At 43.9% G+C, this 14,038-nt stretch overlaps 1 protein-coding gene across 1 annotated transcript in view; it reads right to left on the bottom strand.

The window, feature by feature from the left end:
* LOC124598646 (protein furry) overlaps positions 1-14,038 on the bottom strand; it is a 1,150,963-nt gene that overhangs the window by 337,711 nt on the left and 799,214 nt on the right. The window contains exon 27 of the mRNA XM_047136016.1: positions 10,385-10,489. Coding sequence (XP_046991972.1) covers positions 10,385-10,489 — 105 coding nt within the window. The remainder of the gene's footprint in view (positions 1-10,384; positions 10,490-14,038) is intronic.

Raw genomic sequence — 14,038 nt, 5'->3', positions numbered from 1 at the left:
ACCATCCCCCCCACCCACCCCCTTCCCCCCATGTTTTCACGTTGTACCGAATAGTAGTCTTATGTCTTAACCAAATTCGATTCTGTAGATGGCAAACAGGAAAACATTATATCTTCAAAGTAATAAGATTACCAGTTATGACTAATTTGTTAAGCAAATGCTACGTTGATAAGATATTACAAACAAAAGGAGAATCGATAAGAAAACAACCGATTCTGTAAAGCGGATCAAAATGCTCACACAAGTGTGTTCGTTCACATTCACCCGCATAAACGGTAGTACATTAGCATTTGACCTTCACAATGTAAATATCGACTACAAATCACCGTAAATTCCACACTGAATTTTCAAGAGCCTCACTTGAAATTTTTGTTACCAGTTATCTGTTTGTGACGCAAGGAATTCACAATAAATTACGTTGCGAATTACTAACCACTTGTCTTAGTCCAGTACGTTTCAGATCTAATTTTCCATTGCAGTAAGCGAAGTATAACGCCATGTCTTCGGGTAGCCTCATTTTCAGAAAACATAACTGAAATTGGATTCGTAATGTTTTCGAGTTACTGTGACTATCTACTTTGTTTCAACGTCTCGTTAGTGAGCGCTTCAGTAACCGTGACTGTATCATTCCAGGGACTATTAATCTGTTTAACTGAGAAGTTGCTTTGTGAGGCGCCAATAGCTACTATTGGACTTCTAGTAACAGGTTCCGACACTTAGAGCGGTCACCTCCCTCGGTAAGGGGGACGTGGGCGAGAGAGTGGAAGAAGGGAGGGAAGGGAAGGTATCGGAAGCCTGCCGTTCACCGCCGTAATGAATCGATCGATAAGGCAGCACAATTGGCGCAAATTGCGCACGCCGCAGGGTGGCGCTTTTCGTGGCCTGGCTCTTATCGCGGTGGACGCACTGGTGCAGACCGTGGCAGGCTCAACCGCCGCAAGTAGCGTGGCGTAACGTAGCCCAGTGCCCAAGTATAAAGCCAACGAGTATAAAGCCCCAAGTATAAAGCCCACGACTCGTATTCATCACTAGATATTCTAGTCTGACGCACTAAGATTATCTTACACCAGAATAGGCACAAAAACTCTGAAAGGAAGAGTAACTTTCACCTGACTGCTCGTCAAATATGCATGTGTTTTTCCGTGTAGTGAATTCTCAGGTCAACGCGCTATTGACTGAAGATTTTCTAGTGATTAGATTCCATGTGTGAACTGCACTTATAGCTGATCAGCTAAATACCAGTCTACATTTGTTCTTACCTATTAACGGCAGATAAAATGTTCTTCAGACCCAAAGTTTTTTCGATGCAGGGTTAATGTAAGACAGCGGGTGCCAAAGCCAGCGAATGCAGTATATGCTCTAACAGCTCAATTGCTCATTTTTCCAATTAATCAACGCTAGTTTATGGGCGGAAGCATTATCCTAATATAAAACTAAAAAAAAAATGGTTGAAATGGCTCTGAGCACTATGGGACTCAACATCTGTGGTCATCAGTCCCCTAGAACTTAGGACTACTTAAACCTAACTAACCTAAGGACATCACATACATCCATGCCCGAGGCAGGATTCGAACCTGCGACCGCAGCTGTCGCGTGGTTCCGGACTGAGCGCCTAGAACCGCTAGACCACCGCGGCCGGCTATAAAACTAGTTTTGAAAACTAATCCAATAATTATTTTACTCTTGGCAAGTAATCAGTAACAGAAGTCCCTTTCGCTTCCCAGAACAACACAACTAATAAAAGAACTTTCCAACTGATGAAATTGATTTCACACGTTTGTGCTGCAGCGATACTGCCTTCTGCCCATCGCTTTGATAGCTGTTAGCTTGTGGTGTGGAGAACCCATGTCTCAGCTACAGTAACAAACAGCTGTACAAAGAAGTTAGATTATTTTTAAAACAGCCCAAAAATTTCAGAAAAATTAGTTTCGTATTTCGTTTTGTTCAGCATCCAAATGTTGGACACTACTAGCAGAAAGCTTTCTCATGGTCAATTCTTCAGTATATCGTACTCGTTCTTCCGATAGGGTCTTGGTCACAGCTAGTTCACTCATGTTTATTCGTCGATGGTCTACCAAGCTATTTTTATCGGTGATGCAATTTCGGGGCACCCGTCGTGGTGATCGGTTTTACGGAAGATACGGTAAAATGTGAATACAGTCGCCCTTTCTTTGACTGTAGTAAATGAAGGAAGGAAGATTACGGTTTAACGCCCCATCGACATCGATGTCATTAGCGACGGATGCAAATGAGGAAGCATAAACCTTAGCACATGGCAACTGTTGACTACTTCACGCTGGCGATAAACCGTCACAGACACGATTTTGACAGCATTTTATTCCAGTTCACCCACTTGAAAGAAATATACACGACTACATAAAATGCTGTATAAACAAAATTATTTTGCAAGACGAAACATAAATTCAGTTATTCCACAACACGTATAAAAATCACTTCATCGATATGAATGTTAATCTATGACGTAACGTGAAATAGTCTCATTGTCTGTTACGTAACGCATGCCCATGCGTTAACATGTAATTTAAAAACTAATAAATTATATACAAATCCTGTAAGTAAGAATTAATATTAAGATTTAGTAGCATCGCACTTCACAGTAAGGACAATCATTGCCATCAACAATCAATTTCTTTTATCTAAATTATAATGCCACTGACGAAAGTGGCTGGTAGCTCTCGGACTTCCATTGTGGTTTGTTTTAAAGACTTAAGTCACGTATCAACTGGCATGTACGAATTATCGCTGACACTGACTGTTCAAGGTTTCGTGGACGGCTTTCCACTAAGTTCTGATATAGTAATGATCAAATTTGCTTACATTATTTCCTAGCGTTGAACAATAGCAGTTCATGCCTTTGATGCAACATACACTGTGATTCATTCCAAATTATGCTCGCTGGGAATTACGATGGAGCTTCGAGCATCTTAATAAATATACTTACTTGTCCTTGAACACAATCACTGTCATCTTGTAACGGAGTGATTCGATTCCAGACCTTGTCACAGTGTGAGTGTCATTCTGTTGTTTCAAATGTTGAAAACCGCCTATCATTTGATCGATTATGAAAGTCAAGATTCGACCCGAACCAAAAACAGACCACATCATCACACAATTTACGCTCAACGTCACTGTCGGTACGACAAACTCATTTGGTCGTAGACATCGTTCACTAGGAATCCCTCGGGTTCACACACAGCTGACAGTGGCCCATTACTCATGATTCAACAAAACGACTCTCCACATTTCATTAGCCCACGCAAGGTCGCTCATTCTTTCTTGCAGTCACTGGCTTTTGGGCAGCAGCAACACCTCGAAAAACATGGTTTATCAGCTATAGTTGGATCCGTCTGTCTCTTACCTCTATACTCTAACTGCAACGGATGTTCTCTGTAACAACTGACTAGAAGTCTGTCGCTTGATTCGTAGAGCATGCTATAGATTTCGTCCGCCCCTAATACTAAATTTCCTAGACCACCAGCGCGAAGTTCCGTTTTCGTAATTCCTTGGAGCTCTCATTTCACGGCACTTTGGCACATATAAGTCCTAAGAAATCTTCCTTATGAAATGTACAAACTTGCTGGACCCCAGTTCTAACACATTTTATTCACTCCATCGACTCACTCTGCACCTACAATGACGGTATGCAGCATGGCCACACTTCCACCGACGAAATTTCGGAGGTTGTTTAGGTATATGTTGTGAATCTTTTGGTGTAATAGATGAATTTGTGATATGATTTACTAACATTCTTAATCATATTCTTGAATAATAGCAACAGATGCGATTTAAAATCGAATTTTATCTCCTGCTGCACTTTCACTAGAGTGCATTTACTGGGCGCTGATGACACAATATCATACCATTCTTCTGGTACAAAATATACTCTTTCTTCCGTTTGATCTTCCCAGTCTGGGAAAACACATGACCACAGGACATACATGATTGGGCACACTGAGGAAAATTGCAATTTTTCATAAATCTACCTTGATGGAGCCAGTGTGCTCAATTACTGAGCCATCAGATATTTTTATTCTCTACTGCACAGTTATCTGTGACCATATGCAGCATCATCTGATATGTCATTTTAAGTGTGATGATTTAAGATTGATACAGTTTCATTCAGTCCTTTCCCAGCAATGGAAACTGAGGCGAGTTTGACGAAGAGAAGAACCAAGAACATTCAGTCCTTTCCCAGCAATGGAAACGCGAATTTGACGAAGAGAAGAACCACATACTTCCGGCTATTATCTGCTTCATGCACTCTAAGAAAGGGTCACTGAATTTAAATATCATCTACCCACCACATGCAACATTTGTAAAAAAATTCAAACACTGGACGACAGAAGAGACCATATCTATGTAGCCAAATCTATGAACAAATTCAATTTTACAAAAAGTGGTCTTTATCCATTTCTTGAATTCAGGTCTTCAATTACTCTGCCCTAGCAGTTCTGACTTATGTCAGTAAGTCATGGATTTTAATACGAAAACCATTCAAAAAGTGAGGGTTTATCAGCAAGCAATGGAATGATGCACGCTAGGAATTCCTAGGAGAGAGAGAGGCGAACAAACAAATGGAAAGGAGAAAAGACTGAAGTGGAAAACGTAATTATAAATGTAATGAAAATGAAATGAGGGTTGGTGGAACTTATGATCACGCGAATTTGTGGTAGATGGACCAAGGAAGTTCCTTTCTGGAATTTTACAGGCAAGCGAAGACCGAAACGACTACCAAATTGAAGGTGGGAATGTGGAATTAGGAAGCAAGGAGGAACAAGATCGGCGCGTGCAGAGGTAGACAGGAATTCACAGTAGGACCTAGAGGATGGCTTTATCAAGCAGAGAATGTCAAATGTCTGCTGCTCCTGTAGCTAGTGATGATGACAGTGATGATGACATACTCCGACAACACAGCACACGATGCTGACTGCCTCAGAAGTGTGCCACTTACTGTGTAATGTAAAATGGCAGCTGGTGACACTGGCGCTGGCAGTCCGCGAACTTTGTTGCGGATGCTATAGAGTGGTATAAAACGTGAAGGTAGGAAGAACTGCGCGTCGCGAAAGGAGAGTAGAGCGTTCCCGTGAAATAGGAGGCGGCAAACAGTCCGCGGAATGCTTCCAGTAGAGCAGGCCGCATCAGTGATCCCGCGCGCCCGAGTCGTATAAGCGGGGAAGAGAGCTCCGGGTCCTGGAGCAAGCGGCGGAGCGACGGGGCGGTTCTGTGCGCGCTAATGCACACTCCGGTGCTCTTCGCTCTCCTACCAGGGCCCCACTACACTGCACTGCACTGCAGGCAGGGCGTAATCTCGAGAGTACAGCGCATTGGCACTGTAAGAAACAATTCGCTTTACGCGGTACAATTCACTCTACACTGTGAAATTGCCGGTAAAGAGGGTGGCGGCAAGCAGGAAAGCGAAAACGCGTCAATGTCATAAGAACAGCTGAAGTTATCCTTGAAAATACGCAACCGGGACAAATAGATTGTGACAGGTGTTGGAATTGGTAGCATGGCAGCTGAATTGTATTCTAAAAATTCTGTGTCGCCAATGATCGTAATCAACCGTTACGCAAGAAATGTTAGGTTTTGACGTACTGAAATGCATTTACTGCGTTATTATTTTTCTCTTCTGTAGCGCACTTGTCGCTGACGCAAACTTGGGAAAAACTAGACAGAGAAAAGTTTTCATTTTCATCTACTACAGTTGTGGACTACTATCGTGCCGGCCGCGGTGGTCTAGCGGTTCTAGGCGCGCAGTCCGGAACCGCGAGACTGCTACGGTCGCAGGTTCGAATCCTGCCTCGGGCATGGATGTGTGTGATGTCCTTAGGTTAGTTAGGTTTAAGTAGTTCTAAGTTCTAGGGGACTGATGACCACATATGTTAAGTCCCATAGTTCTCAGAGCCATTTGAACCATTTTTTTTACTACTATCGTCAATAAATATATAAGTATAACGCATTATGTCATAGGACGCTGAATGTTGACGACGAGCAGATAATGAAATTTACAGCCCAGCCGTACTTAGCTCGGCCCCAAATGCGCGCCTGACAAAACTTCACTGATTACTTCAGGTACATTGTGCCCGCTACAAGTAGATTTAAGGACACTCCGGTTTATATGGGTATCCTACAGCCATTTTCCACAGCTTAATAAATGGAACATTTTCCTTAAGCATCGTTTCACATGCGACAGTCACTGTCCGAAATGACACATCATCTCGGATACTATTGTAATTTAAGGAAAACAATGCCACGTCAATGACTTATACCAATAATGGACTGTGTTGCCTTTTGGAAGCTGCAGTGCTGCGAGACAATGACCGTAATCTGGGCCTGCCTCCTCCACTCTCCCACACCGTTCCAGGATCACTTTACCACAGTGAACCAGACTGCAGGAAGCGCAATAATTATATGACAGTGAGACCAGGGAAGTGTAAATAAATCACACACGAGTAATTTAATTCATGATGCACAAGAAGTCCAAACAAATAGTCAATACCGGTTTTATTTTAATAACATGTATCACACTCCAACTATGCAACCCTCACTCTACCTGAAATTTCTGGAAGTTAGATTTCTACTCCACGGTCCTGGACGAACGATCAGGACGTCGCCTGTAACGTGATTTTACTTAGGACACCGTATAAACTTCTGGCATGTTATTAAGAGCATTTAGACGAGGGCACCGTAAAACTCTTGGCATGCTATTAAAAATATTTCGACGAGGAAACTTTGCGTGCTACAGGGGGCTAATAGAAACGGTCCTTGATAACAGATCAGGTACTTTTTCGTTCTCTTCTTGGTCGCCACGAAACTCAATTACACAGCGCTACTGGCCGCTACTACTTATCAAACAAATTTGTCTTATAGCGTCGATTGTTACTGTTCAATTATTTGCTTGAAACTAATTTTAAGCCCATGTCACATTGAATATTAGTATATCGTAAGGTTCTCACTTCGTTCTTTAGCATAGCACGTTACGCATACAGGATGATTGTTATTAACGTTTGAAAACCCACGAAGCGACGTAGATGACGCTGAGACAAGTAATCTGAGATACATGGGGCTGTAAAGTCGGGAAATACTACAAAAGTGGATGATAAATGTTGAACATGTGATGTCACCAGATGACGTACTTGCCTGCCCTCGGTGGTAGGGGCAGTTCTAGACATTGCTCCACACGGGTACTCTGTATTCATTCTTGCACTATCCAATGTCATACGGTAGTGCTCGTGGCAGTGGTGACACGAGGCTACGACGAATCGGTTTACATTTACGAAAACAGAGTAGCCTGTCGGGCTGATGAGCAGCACCGCCCACTATCAGCGAGATTAGGCTCGACAAACCCAACCGCTGCACATGCTGTGAAGTGTGTCAACTAGTAACGTCAGATGCGCAACATTTGTCATCAATTTTCTAGCCCCATGTCTCTTACATAAAATTAGTTGTCCCAGCGTCATCTACATCGTTTCGTTGGTTTTTAAACGTTAATAAGAATCACACTGTGTACCTGTACCACTTGCAGGCCTGTGGTTTGCTTGTACCTGTACACTCACATGTGCATTATTATGCATCAATATGAAATGGAAACTAATGAGAGGATGAAACCCTGTGCAAGCACACAGTATATTCCCCTCTCGTAGCACCACGGAGGCCGCCATCTGCCGTGCTGACAACCATCAACAGCATCCCCTGAGCCCCCTAAGAGGCACTGCGAGGAGTTTTGCTTAACACGAGACACTGGCAACAGACTGTTAAAAATGATCTGCATGCTACCGCCTTTCCGGCAGCAAACGAAATGCTAGAAATGAAAATTTCTTCCATCGCCAGGCCTTCTGGTCGGTACACCATCTCACTGGCGTGTCTAAGCAACGTCGACTACGTACACATCATCATCATCATCATCATCATCATCGTTACCCAGTTCCAGTTTACGAGATGACGAGCACAAGTACTCCCCGTTTCTTCCTGTTATAGCACATTTTTTATTTACAACATTTCCCCAGTTCTAGCTTTTTTTCTCTGCCTTTGGTTTCACTATCTCTAAACACAGTTTCCTTGGCCTTCTATCTGATCTTTTGCCTGATACTTCTGAGCAGAACTGTTTAACATTTCTCCGTCTTCATTATGATAACATCATTGCAATCTGTACTTCCCTGCACAATCAGTAATGGGTATTTTGATCCCGACTTCATTTCTGTGTATTTAATTTTTAATTTTTGAGTTTTGGTAATGCGGTAGTAAATTTTAAACTCTGAAGCGTACGAGTAACATTTCCTTGCGCACTCTCTATACACACATCACCATCACGCCCTTTGTTATCGCGGTAGGCTTAGTGATAAGAACACAACGCCTTATGATTCCTGCGGCCCAGGCATGTATTTTTCCAGTAGTATAGCCCTTATAGCGCAGCCACAACAAAGCGACCGACAAAACACCCTTATGTAGTAACGTTGCTTTTCCTTGAAGGAAGCTGGTTCCTCTATAAAACCTTATCAGTCTGTATAAACAGCAGTCAGTGTTGACAGTGACAGACGCCAAAAGTTTACGACTCTTCGTTATCTAGTGTCTTAAGCATATGCATAATGTGCCAACACAATTCTGGAGTGGCCGCGTCGGTCGTTTCTGACGTGTCAAAGGACGGCTGGTAACTCAGAGCAGTAGTACGACTACTTCTGCGACAACGGAAAGAGCCGCTACTATTGCCAATTTTCAGAACTGACGTCCTGAGAATCGTAAATTGCGATGCTCGTCAACGCCGAGGGTTAGTGTTCCGTTTCCATCCAGAAGTAACTATATGCATTTTACACAAGTATGCACAGAGTCCTTTCACCTCTAAACATTCCAAACAAACCTAAACAGCAAATATTTTGTGCTTCGATATGTTGAGTTTGGACAACGACAGTGCACGTGCTTTGGCCGAATTTAACTTGTGACACTAAAAAAGGAAGCTTCGTGTGAGGCGAAAAGACTGGTTACTAGAACAAAAGAAAAACTTATTCTCACACTAATTTAATCACCGAGGTGAAAATATACCTGTGCGATTGGGATAGTGGGGAGGAAATGTAATTAAGCCTTTAGTCACAATTAATGGTAGGAAGCAATCGTGAGAGACACTATGGCATCACACGAAAGACGGAAAGTAACAATGCGTTATCTTGAGACAGGAACGACTTATGTAGGCCTGAAACACGTATCTGTAATATCGAAGTGTCGTCTTAAATACATCACCTCTAACAGCCCGAGATTTACAGCTATCTCCTAATTTTTCTCTCATGTGTAGTTGATAATAACATTCTGATCTGCGGTAGGGTAAGAGGCCACACATATTTGTTAAAAACATATCATCACTATAAGCTTCCGACTTAATGCTTCAGATAGCTTGGCACAGTGGCGCGGCGAAGCCTCTACTGAAATGAAGCTTGCCTCTATCAGCATGAAGTAGAATACGTACTGGAAAATTTTGCACAAAACTACATACCTGAGAACCACTTATGCGGACGGCGCTGTTCAAAATGCCTTCGAAAATTACATTAAGCGTGCTTGCACCAAATGCTCTATGTCAAACTTGGATTTACAAGCGTATCCACATAAGTTTTTAATTATCGTCGTCGTCGTCGTCGTAGTCGTCATCGTCAGCACCAGTAGCAGAAACAACAACAACAGAAGCAGCAGTAGCAGCGGCGGTGGCCATTTGACATCCACTTCTCGTTAATCATTTCTCCTGACTTCACCTAACAGTACGGCCTTCAACTGTATGCATCCGTATCGCCTCTGGATGCTTTCCAATGTACTCTACTTATCTTCCATGTGGAAGTCGTCCTGATCTTTCTTTAACTCTTGAAATTCAGCTGAAAGCTTCTTTGGTGGATACGTGTCCCGGCCATCTATGTTTCGTGTTCATTACTTGTAATAATTATTGTGACTTCGTAAATATAAGCTTCATTTTCTTAGATGCTGAAAGTGTTTCCGTAATTGAGTCTGGCATACCACCCCATTCCTAAATAAATTCTCATAATCTATGTTGCTAACTTCGAGCGTGATGTGTGTGTTTATTTCTACCTTTGTAGCCAAGATAACTCTGCGTCCTAGGAATCTATGATCACATGAAATTCGTAAGTGTTTTACGACTGTCAAAATTTGTTCTATTTCTTTATTGCTAGAAAAAATTTAGTCAGTTTTATTTTTAGTTGCGTTTGGCCTTTTCGAAGTCAATTTTCTATTCCTTTTTTCCCAGGAAGAATGTCTAACCGACAGTACATGACTCATTCCACAAGGTGCTTAAAGCTACATATGTTTGTGGGCGTTGAGGCCCGGCTACAGCGTATTAATCACAAGCCTGAGAGTAAGGTACGTGACTGACCTTGGCGGTGATGTAGAAGAGATTGTTGAGCACCATCTCTGTGGCCTCCGCGGAGCCCCAGCCCTCGCGGCGGCTGCCGGGCCGGCTCATCTCAGCTGCGTAGTACTGCGGGCAAACAAAAACACTCATTTCATTCCACTCCAGCAACGCTGCGACCCACAGGCCGCACTTGCAAAGGCAACAAAATAACTGTACCTACACCAAGGAACGAAAACAATACATTCTACTGAGTTTCGATATGCAAAATTACCTCAAAATTACCTACAATATAACAAACGTGGTTAGACGAAAGTATCCGAATAAAAGTTGCAAGGAGTAATGAAATTTCAGAAATACATTTGCTTATGTAGTGTATTTAAGTCATTAACATTGCAAGATCACAGGTTAATGCAACAGCGAGATACGCCATTGCAAATGTGAAAGGCTGGTACATTAACAATCAGTATAACCGACAGAATGTTGAACGCAAGCCTGCAAACGTACATGCGTTGTGTTACACAGGTACCAGGCATCAATTGGTGGGGTGGAGTTCCAGGCCTTTTGCACTTGATCGCTCAGTATAGGGCCGGTTAATGCAAGTTGTGGATGACGCTGGAGCTGTCGTCCGATGATATCCTATATCTGCTCGACTGGAGACAGATCTGGTGGTCGAGCAGGCCAGGGCAATATGCCTACACTCTTTGGAGTATGTTGGGTTACGACAGTGGTATGCGGACGAGCGTTATCCTATTGGAAAACACCGCTTGGAATGCTGTTCATCTATGACAGCACAACGGATCGAATCACTAGATTGACGTACACTTTTTCAGCCAGGATGTGGCGCATAACCACGAGAGTGCTCCTGCTGTCATAAGAAATCACATACCAGACTATAACTCCAGGTGTAGGTCCAATGTGTGTAGCACGCAGACTGGTTGGTTGCAGGCCCTCAACTGGCCCCCGCCTAAGCAACATACGGCCATCCCTGGCGCCGAAACAGAACCGGCTTTCATCAGAAAATACAACAGACCTCCACCCTGACCTCCAATGAGCTCTCGCTTGACATCACTGAAGTCGTAAATGACGACGGTTTGGGGTCAGTGGAATGCACGCAACAGGGCGTCTGGCTCCAATCTGTCCTTTAAGTAACCGATTTGTAACAGTTCGTTGCGTCTCACTGTGGTGCCAACTGCTGCTCAAATTGCTGCTACAGATGCAGTACGATGTGCCAAAGCCATCAGCCATCAGCCATCAGCCGAACACTACGGTCTTCCCTCTCGGCAGTACCATGTGGCCGTCCGGGTCCAGTCTCCATGTGACCGTACATCCTCGTGACGACCCCTGCCAGTAACCACGTACCGTGGCTACATTCCTGACAAATCTTCTGCAAATCGCAGAAGTAACATCCAGCTTCTCATATCCTTGTAAGACGACCTAGTTCAAGCTGTGAGGTATGTTGATAAAGGCGTGTTTGTCGTCTTAAAGGCATTCTTGACTAACCTAATTTCCCACGTCCAATTTCTAAGGTAACTCAACTCTCACGACCGTTACAGCGTGTATTTAAACCAAAGCTGATTTGCGTCCTCACAGTGGAGCTATCAGGGCCACATTCATACGAATGAGCGAAATTTGAATAGATAACATCTTTCAGATGTAGAAACACGCGTGTCAATTTTTTTTTTTTTTTTTTTTTTTATGTCACACCACTCCTTGTTGTTGCGACTCTTTCTCCGTCAGCGTAATTTGATTACATAACTGGCAACCACTCACGGGAATAAGTCACAACATTGAAGTTTCTACGAGTCTCTCGGGAAACGTTTAAGGTGAAACAACCACATAAATTTAATGATACATGGCTTAAAATTTATTGGAGAACCCATGAAAAAAGTATTACTGGAGCACGAAAGAGATCGCTAACAAACCCCTTCTTCGATAAATCCTTGAGTATCGTTCGTTGGTATGGAACCCTTACCGAGGTGGGATTAACGAAAGAGGAAAAATTCAAAGCATATTTACACGACTCATCACGAGTTAGTTTAGTAAGCGTGAGAATGTCACAGAACAGCTCAAAGAGCAGCAGTGGGAGACGTTACAATAGACACGAGCGGGCAATCTTACTCATAAAATTCCGAGAGCCCACATTCCATAATGAGTCAAAAAAAATGGCTCAAATGGCTCTGAGCACTATGGGACTTAACAGCTGTGGTCATCAGTCCCCTAGAACTTAGAACTACTTAAACCTAACTAACCTAAGGACATCACACACATCCATGCCCGAGGCAGGATTCGAACCTGCGACCGTAGCAGTCGCGAGGTTCCGGACTGAGCGCCTAGAACCGCTAGACCACTGCGGCCGGCTCCATAATGAGTCAACTGACACTGTTGAGTTAAAAAGCACCCTTGTCGATCACGAGACCGAATGCTGCCGCATGGCGTTGCAGGTACGTGACGCGCTAAGAGAAGTATACACTGGGCAGCAGAACACTATGACCAGCAACTTACCATCGATATAAACGTGTCCTGGCGACAACAACGTCACCTGCCGGAGAATGACTGCTAATCAGATATACGCACGGTGCATGTAATAACAGTGAGCGTGCTGTCCCTGTGTAGATTGGGGAAGGCGTACGATCTATTAGAGTTTTACCAAGGGCAGATTGTAATGGCCCGGAGGCTAGACACGAGCATTTCGGAAACTGCACGACCTGTCGGGTGTTCGAGGATGCTGTGGTGAGTCTCTACAACACGTGGCGAAACCAAGCTGAAACCATGTCCACATGTCATGGTGTTGAGTGACCACTCCTCATTCCAGATGTCGGACGTCTAGACTGCGCAGACTGTTAAAACAGCACAGGCCGCGATCTGTGGCGGAACTGACATCAGACTTCAATGCCGGGCAGAGTACAAATGTGTGTGAACGCACAGTGCACCGAACAGTCTTAACAATGGGCCTCCACAGCCAATATTAACCCCAAGACATCGGCAACTAGGACCAAAATTGGCACGTAACCATAGACACTGGACGTTAGCATAGTGGCAGAGCGTTGCATAGTCTTATGAATCCCGATATCTTCTTCATCATGCCGACGGGAGGGAACGAATGCGTCGTTTTCCAGGGAAACAGTTTCTTGACATCTGTACTGGGACGGAGCTGCTCCATTATGCTCTGGGGAACATTCATGTTGGCATCCAAGGATCTGGTGAAGCTCCAACAAGACACCATGACGGCCAAGAAGTGTCGCACACTGGTTACAGACCACATGTACACCCCTTCATGACGATCATGTTTCCCGATGGCAATGGCATTTTTGAACCAGTTGATGCGACATGTCACAAGGCCACGGGTGTGATGGCATGGTTCGAGGAACACAGTGACAAGTTCCAGTTGATGTGCTGGCCCACCAACTCACCAAATCTGAACCCAATCGAACACAACTGGGATGCGATTGAACGTGACGCCAGAGCTCATCGACCCATCCCCGGAATTTACGGGAATTGGGTGACTTGTGTGTGCAAGATGTTGAATCATCTTCCTCCAGTGACCTACCACGACCTCATTGCTTCCATGCCACGACGCGTCGCCTCTGTTATCCGTGCCGAAGGTGGACATACCGGCTGCTACGTAAGTGGTCATAATGTTCTGGCTGATCACTGTATAAGAAGAGCAGATTCGAA

The sequence above is a fragment of the Schistocerca americana genome, chromosome 1, assembly GCF_021461395.2.
Source record: "Schistocerca americana isolate TAMUIC-IGC-003095 chromosome 1, iqSchAmer2.1, whole genome shotgun sequence".
NCBI classification, from domain to species: domain Eukaryota; kingdom Metazoa; phylum Arthropoda; class Insecta; order Orthoptera; family Acrididae; genus Schistocerca; species Schistocerca americana.
The sequence above is the reverse complement of the archived record's forward strand: the minus strand, read 5'-3'. Positions and strand labels throughout refer to the sequence as shown.